General features: G+C 40.1%; 1 protein-coding gene across 3 annotated transcripts in view; it reads left to right on the top strand.

Moving 5' to 3' along the window:
* Positions 1 to 646: 646 nt before the first annotated feature.
* Positions 647 to 9,083, top strand: part of PEX7 (peroxisomal biogenesis factor 7) — a 91,000-nt gene continuing 82,563 nt past the window's right edge. Inside the window, exons 1-3 of one of the 3 annotated variants that reach the window (XM_036871977.1) lie at positions 647 to 886; positions 2,793 to 2,850; positions 3,728 to 3,878. In XM_036871977.1, coding sequence (XP_036727872.1) covers positions 757 to 886; positions 2,793 to 2,850; positions 3,728 to 3,878 — 339 coding nt within the window. In that variant the 5' untranslated portion in view covers positions 647 to 756. The remainder of the gene's footprint in view (positions 887 to 2,792; positions 2,851 to 3,727; positions 3,879 to 9,083) is intronic. The other 2 variants (XM_036871979.1, XM_036871978.1) reach the window with 2 other exon arrangements.

Genomic DNA, 9,083 nt, shown 5'->3' with positions numbered 1-9,083 from the left:
AAAGTGGCCATATGACTAGGTTTGTACCTGTTGACCTGGCTCAATTATTAACTGCACTCTCTTTTACTCTCAAAAGGGTCTTGTTTGGCAGATAAGCAATATATGGCCACCCTCTACATGGTATATGCCTGGTAAATATTTGAATGGATGAAGGAGCCTTCGTTTTCAGCTCTGGCATCTGAGCACTTACTACCATACAATAAATATAGGAAGAATTAAAAACATTTTTTAAGTGAGCTTCTTACGATGTCTTTTTCCTTAGCTTGACTACCGCTGATTTAACTTTGCTTCAGTTTACCTCGGGCTACACGGCGCTCAATTGCCTTTTGGACTCGCAGCATGGTTTCAGACTTTGCTGTAACTTGTCTCATTTTGTAATCATCAGCCACATTTCCTGATGCCAGTCTTTCAAAAGGTCAATAAATTAATAAAAACAAGATAGCCCGCAGTGGAGGCTGATAGGCAAAAACAAAAGGTGTCAGAATCACCACTTAACTCTGGAAATACTGCCCTCACGTCTACTTCGTCACAGCGGGCGCCAAGCATCTGTTTTGCCCAAGACAAAAATGGCCTCCGTCAGAGTCAATTCCCTTTCCTTTGCGGACCAATCGAAACCTAGCATTCAGGGCACCCGGTGTCCTCACTTCCGTCTCAGCTGCTAGGATCTCTAATTCTCTTAGCGAGTCCGGACCGTCCGCCTCCAACTCGGAAGGGCTTCGGCGGCTGGGGCGGCGAGGCACGCAGGCGGCGGGCGGGATGAGCGCGGCGCGTGGCGGAGCGGTGCGGTCGCTGCGGGTGCCCGGCCGCCACGGCTATGCCGCCGAGTTTTCCCCATACTTGCCGGGCCGCCTGGCCTGCGCCACCGCGCAGCACTACGGCATCGCGGGTGAGGCCGGGCCGCGCTGAGCCGCTGGGGCGGGGGCGGGTTCCAGCCGAGCTCCAGCTCCCTCTGGTGGTCCAAAAGCACTTCCGACAGTAGACGGCGCCAGAAAAGAACACCGGGGGAAGCAGAGGAACGCCTGGCTCTCTGACCGCCTTTGTCCAGTGTGGGGAGTTGGTTTAGAGTCGAGTCCATCACCTTTTCCAGTTACAGTGCGGAAGTAGCGTGTGGAAGATGCCTAGAGCCCCTAGTCCTTATGCCTTAGAGCGCACCGACACCGTCGCCCCTAGTGACACACACCCCTCCAGGTACACGTGGCCCTGCGGAGAGCGGGCTGAACCTGTGTGGGGCCCCTTCTACCGGTCCGACGGGACCAACAGCCCTTGGAAGACGGTCTGCAGGGTCACCCCAGTACCCGCTAATTGGACCACATTCCCCACAGGCTGCATTCCGGCTGTGCGTCTTAAGGATGCTCCTGAACAGACGCCAGGAGTTTCCCCGCAAGTGCCGACACGAAGTTGATCACGTGCTTTTCTCGCTTTTTCTTGTCTCCGGAGGAATACAAGCATTTGCAGGCAGTTAAGAGGTTCAGGTTAATGGTCTCTGGTCCTGGACTAGGTTGAAAGGCGGGGTTCTATTCTTGACTTACGGGCTTTCTTTTAATTCATCTCGTAGCTGTTGTATACGCACTGAAGGTCTATGAAAAAATTCACTGCATAATGTCAGCTCTCAACAGTATTTTTTGTTGGGTCCTACTGTGATTTAGTGATTTATAAAACTGAGAGGGAGAGAAATATTTGCCTTAATATTTTCACCATTCGCTTTTAGTGGTTGCAAATTCAGGTTTACAATACTTGCCTACCGTTTAGGTTGAAGACTCGTGAGTTTGTAATGATATTTTAAATTAGATCCTTAAAAAAACGCCTTAAGAGGAATTGATACGTTTTTTTAAGTCAGTCATGTTTAATAGTTTTTTTTCCTTCAACTCAATAACAAATATAACTTTTAAAATATGCTGATCCTTTAGTACAATAATTCCTCTTTGGTAGATAATGATATGTTGTGTTCAGCATTTTACCACCGAGTACGTGGTAAGTTCCACTAGGCATTTTGTTTTAAAATTCCATGCTGAATTTATTTTATTTTATTTTTTAAAGTATGGAACCAGTACTCTTTATTTTATTTTAAAAATAAATTTATTTATTTATTTATTTTTGGCTGCATTGGGTCTTCGTTGCTCTGCGCGGGTTTTCTTTAGTTGCACCGAGAGGGGGCTACTCTTTGTTGTGGTGCACAGGCTTCTCATTGCGGTGGCTTCTCTTGTGGAGCATGGGCTCTAGGTGCACGGGCTCGGTAGTTGTGGCTTGCCGGCTGTAGAGCGCAGGCTCAGTAGTTGTGGTGCATGGGCTTAGTTGTTCCGTGGCATGTGGGATCTTCCTGGACCAGGGATCGAACCAATGTCCCCTGCACTGGCAGGGAGATTCTTAACCAGTGTGCCACCAAGGAAGTCCCAGAATGTATTGTAGATTTATTGTGAAGGCAGTGTGATGTAGAAGGTACACAATCCCTGGGGTCTGTTAGCCTGAGGTTTCTCACCTGTAAATAGGGATGATAACACCTGTTTGGGAGGTTTGTGTGCCTGTCATCCTGCCTGGCCATAGAGTATGCACTTAAATATCTGTCCCCTGTTAGAGCTGTGTCTGGATTCCAAGCATAGGTGAGATGGTAAGCTTAATATTTAATTAAGCACAATGTAGAGAGAGAGACAGAGTCCTGATCATTTTGTATATGTGGCCTCAAGTAACTTGAAATTTGTGACTGTAAAATTAGGTACTCAGTACTTGATACCTCTTTGCCTTGACATGGTCCCCCAGCAGGTTCAACAGCATGACCTCAGCATTTTTCTCCTTAGGCTGTGGAACCCTGCTAATACTGGATCAAAATGAATCTGGGCTTAGGCTTTTTAGAAGGTAAGATGACTCGAACTATTGAACTTATATGTGTTCTTTGTTGCTTTTAAGACCTTAATAGAATTAGTTTTGAATCTTTGTGATCAATAAGATGTTTTAATTTGCAGTATAAAAGAACCTTCAGGATTTGCATAGGATAGAGCTTATTTTTGCCATGAACTTGTGATTATGTCACTTTTCTTCTAAAGCTCTTGTCTCTTAGTATTCACTTATAAATTGTAAAACTTAAACATAAAAAAATGTGAGCTAGTTGGTATACTGTTTGACCTTCCTGTCTTTGCTTTCTTCTTAATGTACTTTAGCTTTACTCATTCAGGAACTAATTATCCATTTTGTGGATTATCGCTTCTTTCCCTTTCTTCTTTCCATGCCTGTCTTGTCTGTGTGACTGTTAGACTCATTAACATCTCCATCAGAGTTAGTCAAGGGTAGAGAAAGGAAAGGAAATTCCATCAGAAAATAACTACCTACTGATAGCTCAGGTGAAAGATTTATGGGAAACATTGAAATTATTGATCTAAATTAGTGTTTTCAAGTGCTTGTTCTTCCCTCCTGTGAAACACAGAAAGCAGTGAGCACCCAGGTGTGGCAGCATGTCCTCATGTAAATGGTGCCATATTTCTAGTTGGGAGCCCTGATTTTAATCGAGCTGTGCAGTTTTCTGGCTGTATGACTGGGCTGTTCTTTTAAGCTCTCTGAAGTCGTTTCTGAATCTGGCAAGTGCCTGCTCTACGAATCTCCCATATTTGTGAAGACCACGTGAGATAATGTGTGTTAAAATAGGTGATAAACTGTAAAAAAAAAAAAACAATGATTGTTATTTTATGTTCAGCTGCCTATGTAACTAGATTTTTTTGTTTTAATTTTCCTGGTGTAGCTTTGACTGGAACGATGGTTTGTTTGATGTGACCTGGAGTGAGAACAATGAGCACATCCTGGTCACCTGTAGTGGTGATGGCTCGTTACAGCTCTGGGACACCGCCAGGGCCGCAGGGCCACTGCAGGTCTACAAGGAGCACACTCAGGAGGTAGGAAGGGAATCTTTCTGGGCTGATTGTTTTTCTTTGGTTGAAATCCATGTGGGGGTGGAAACATGGGGAAATGTCTTCAGGGGACAAGAAGTTTAAGCTTTAGTGTTTCTTGTGCATGTTAGATGTCACTTGTTATTTGATTATTCAAACATAAAGTACCTTTTAGCCTAAGGAGCTGGGAAAGAAGAAAAGGTCAGGCTTCTCGTTAGTCAGTAAAAACGCCTCCGGTAGGAAGTATACTGGGGCACCGTTTCCTCCAGAGGCGCATCGCTTTCTTTACGCTGTAAGGAAGGATATGTCTCCATACGGTGCCTTAAGATAGAGGTAGGTGGACTTTTCACAGAGACATCATAAGATTGCCTTTAGGACTTCACTGTGATTCCTAAGGATTTTCAGAATATATTGAAGCAAGAGCTTGAAATACTGACTATAAGGCAGAACTTACCGAAGAAGTTTAAAAACTAAATCTCTTACATGTGCTAGATATTGTGTGTGGGTATGGGTAGCATAGAGAATAGTTTGGCCTTCAGTCATATTAAAGTACATATATACTTTTCATGAACATGGTGGTAAAGACATTCTCTTTTGGTGTTTTACCTTAAATGTTTTAAGAATTTTCTCAAGGTAGCAATAGATGCTTCAAATGAAAACTTGCAAATTTACTTTCAAATTTGTGCCTGGCTCATGGAAAGACCTCAGTAAATGCTTATTAGGTGCAAGAATGTTAGTCTTTTGTAATAATAGACTGGTTATGTGAGGATTCTAGACATCATTTTTATAGTTCTAGCTATTAAAAATGAGTATCTCTAAGATCTGACTGAAAATAATAGAAAATTTTAGTTCCTCCATTTTATTGTAAAGGAGGCTCTTTGAATAAATGTAGTTATAAATGATCGTGTTTTCATAGAACCACTGAATACCAAGACAACTTTGGTAAAGGAGGAGCTTTAGTTTCAGCATGTTCAATGCAAAAATCCCCACAAAGCAGCATGTCCAAAATTCAGACATTTTTGTGGTACCTTCATGATTTTTGCCATTTTCTTATACCACTTATATTATGATTAACTTAATGTTTTTCTTTCTTTTTTAAAAATATTTTTCCTCTCAAAAGTTTTCTTTCTTTTTCTTAAATCGTTGGGCCTTGTATTGGTTATCTATATAAATTCTAGGGCTGTAGCTAACAAATCATAAAATAATATATCCAGTTTTGTTAAATGGTAGATACTGATTTAATGTTTTTCTTTAAATGAACTTTACATAGTTATTTCACTTATTCTAAAACAGCACATATTCATGAAACCATGGAATTGATAGCTTAGTGTGTACATTTATTTCATGTATGGTAAAATAAATATATAACAAATAAAATAAAATGTATGTACCAGTTAAAATCATCTCTTGTACAACCAATGGTGTTTGTACTGCTACTACCCTGGAAAATACTGTTCGAGAATGTTCCGTGTGATGGTCACGCAGTCTTTACTTCAGCTCAGTGAAAGTGAATTTCACTATCTCATGTGATAACTTATTTGACTTTTTTTTTTTAAATTAATTTATTAATTTATTTATTTTTGGCTGTGTTGGGTCTTCGTTTCTGTGCAAGGGCTTTCTCTAGTTGTGGCAAGCGGGGGCCACTCTTCATCGCGGTGCGCAGGCCTCTCACTATCGCGGCCTCTCTTGTTGCGGAGCACAGGCTCCAGACGCGCAGGCTCAGTAATTGTGGCTCACGGGCCTAGCCGCTCCGCGGCATGTGGGATCTTCCCAGACCAGGGCTCGAACCCGTGTCCCCTGCATTAGCAGGCAGATTCTCAACCACTGCGCCACCAGGGAAGCCCTTATTTGACTTTTTGATTGCTCTACTGGTTAGATAATTGCTCTCTTAGGCCTAAATCTACCTTCAATATCAACGAACTGTTGCTTCAGATTCCTTTCTCTGACATGGTGAGACTAAGTCCAGTCCCTCTTTTCCAGGAGAATCCTTGAAAATAGCTGTCATGCCCCCTGTAAGTCTTCCCTCTTCCAGACTGTACATTTGTAATTCCTTCGACCTGTCCTCAGGTTACATGGTCTCTATATCTTTCACCCTCCTGGTAAACTCCTTTGGGTAATCTCTTGTTTTACAGTGTTGCTTTTAATGTTGTAAACCTAATTTATTCCAGAAATGTGTTTATTAGTGCTGAGCTTTATATGACTTCGCCACCATGATCTTGAGCCTCTAGTTCTAATAATATTACCTAACGTGGCTGTGCATTTTCCTCAGCCACGTTGTAGTGCTGGGTTACTTTCAGTCCACTCGTAAAGATCTTTGTACTACTGTTAAACCAGTGGTGTACATCATTCTATAATTATGTAACTGGTTTTTTGAACTGAAGACTTATTTTATTGTTTGTTTTTTCAGACTGTTGTTCTAGGTTGTCCTTCCTCATTTTCTTTTCAAATGCAATTTTTGATAAGCATTTTGTATCACTTAGATGCCTTGGCTGTTACCATAAGAGAAAACCAAACTAAAAGTGCTTTCAACGATCTGAGTTTTTTATTTCACATAACCAAGGATATGGAGCTGGGAATGGGTCCAGGTTTGTTTCACTTAGGCTTGGCAGTGTCGTCAGATGCCCAGGTTTCTGCTGCCTTTGCACTCTGCTCTCCGCAGTGGGTTTCCTTCTTCTAACGCTCCGTATAGTTCCAGTTATCGTCTCATCACGTGCCCGGTCGTAACTCTGTCACTTGTGAGGGAAGCAAGTCACCACTCGTACTTTCATCTAAGTAAGATTCACCCCTAGGATGAGGAAAGGACAGAGCTTTCCCTGAAGGGCAAAACTGGGGTTCTGTGAGCAAGGAGAAAGGGAGATTGGTGGTTGGGGAGTCCCCATCACTATGTGCCACAATATTACTTCTTGTCTTCTCACGATTGTTAGTAAAAGTCGAACCACACCAAGCCGGATAACGAGTAGAGAACTGTAGGACCCTCAGGTTGTCCTCCATGAGATTGTTAAGAGAAAGAATTTCTGGTGATCAATCTAAAGCTCAGTATTATAATCCCAAATACTTGGCATTTTTCATTAAAGAGAAATACAGCATTTATCTAAAGTTTGTCTCTTATACCAAATATGCAGAAACACTTAAAAGGATTGATTTAAGGTCAAATAGAGTTTTGAGGAGCTAATAAATATTTGTTGAATATTCAACAAATAGTGTTGAATAAAGTCCAACAGTCAGTTTTCAGATAGTCAGATAAGTAGTTACTGAAGCAAAAAGGAAAATTCCAAGACCTAGATATATTTTAGGCCTTAAGGAATAAAGGTCCTGGTGAAATGAAAGAAAGAAAAACATGGAAAGTTTCCCTTTGCATGGCTTCTAAACTTAGCATCAAAGCAGGAATCGGATTCTTCTCTGTATTATTTAACTGCAGAGGCCATTATGTCTTTTGAGCCCCATAAAATGCCTTCAGCTTAGCCTGCTGCTGAATATATAATAAGAATGGAAGAATAAGAAAATTTTTAAAAGTTCAGCAAGAAGGAGAAAAAAGAGAGTAATTGAGAATTTTGTTTCTGACTTCATGGCTTATAGCACTGTGCTGTTGAGAGTGAGTTAAAAGTGACTTTAAGATGACAGACTCAGTTTAATATTTATTTCAGCATCTAATTCTCAATGTTCTTATTACAGTTTTTAAAAATAGTTAAAATTTGTCTTCATTGTCAAATAGTGAGGCTTATCAATTTGGTGAAAATTTTTAAAAGATATTTGATCCATTTAAAGTTTTTGATCATGAATTTATAAATAAAGGTAAAGAATCAAGGCATTTATCCTGCTTTTCCTGTATGAATTTCACTGTGGGGTAATCAAATCGTTGGTGCGGAAATTTTCTTGTAAAAGAATTCTACCTAGTAAATGTAGAAGGAATAATAGAATTAGAAAATCACCATTTAGTAGCCCCTAATGAAATAATGACCCTAGGCAAGGGTTATCTGTGGATGCTAAAACCATTAATTTAAGAGTGATCCATCTTATGAACAATCTTAGGATCACTAAAAGTGGATCAACCAGAAATTAAACACCTCCTAATACAATAGGAAGCTAAAAAATAGATTGAACTGAATCAAATCAAGCCTCTAGATCTAACTTCCAATTTAAAGAAAATAGGAAGGGTAGAGGAAAAAGTTGAACACCACCATGAGGAAACAATTAGCCAAATCCAGAATGTATTTAGAACATTCCATAGGACCAACAACTTTGTTTCTTCAACAAGTAAATGTCATTGGTGGGGTAGGGGGACCTGAACCAAGGTGGGAAAGGGAACTTTCCTAGATTAGAAATAACTTAAGAGACATAACAGCTAAGTATAAAATATGGATTTTGTTTGGATCCTATTCAGATAAACCAACTATAAAAGGATGTTTCTGAGACAATCAGGGAAATATGAACATGAACTGAGTATTAGATGATGTTAAGGAACTGTTGTTAATCTAAGATGTGAAAATGGCCTTGTGCTCATGTAAAAGGTGAAAGCATTCTTTCTCCTGAAGTATTTGTGAGTGAAATGGTCCGATGTTAAAATACTCCAGTAAGTAATGGAACAGATGAAACAGGATGGGTAAAATATTGATAATTATGGAAGGTATGTGATGGATACCTGGGGATTTATTATGCTATTCTCTCTACTCTTATGTGCATTTTAAAATATCTATAATGAAAAAAAATTTAAGTTTCACATTAAAAGAAATATGTAGCCCTTTCTAATCGCTCAGTAATTAAAAGTCAGTGTCCCTTTCCTTTGTATTGATACAGATAAGTATGAACATTCTGGACACAGTTTTTATTTGATGATTTTTAATTAAACAGACCAACTTAAAAAGGGCAACACTGTACAGTAGATTAAAAATGAGCTCTTTGGGAATTGGATTCAGTAATAAAATTTGTCCTCCTCAAACTGTGGTTCTAATGAAGTTCAGATTTCATAAAGCAGCACAAAATATTCTTCAGTATTTTTCTTTTTTCTTTGTGTAGTTTCCCAATTAATTTTCTTCACCACTACCAAGAGTAATTTCATTAAGAGAGGCCTTTAGAGGACCCTGCTTTTAAAGCATAGCTGCATATCTCTGTTCTTTTTATATTTCCTGTGTCCACTATTTGAGTGGGAGTGGAGGGGGGAATTGGGAATAGGGAAAAGATGTAAGAGTAGACTAATGTGAGATGTGCTTTCTA

The sequence above is a fragment of the Balaenoptera musculus genome, chromosome 12, assembly GCF_009873245.2.
Source record: "Balaenoptera musculus isolate JJ_BM4_2016_0621 chromosome 12, mBalMus1.pri.v3, whole genome shotgun sequence".
NCBI classification, from domain to species: domain Eukaryota; kingdom Metazoa; phylum Chordata; class Mammalia; order Artiodactyla; family Balaenopteridae; genus Balaenoptera; species Balaenoptera musculus.
The sequence above is the reverse complement of the archived record's forward strand: the minus strand, read 5'-3'. Positions and strand labels throughout refer to the sequence as shown.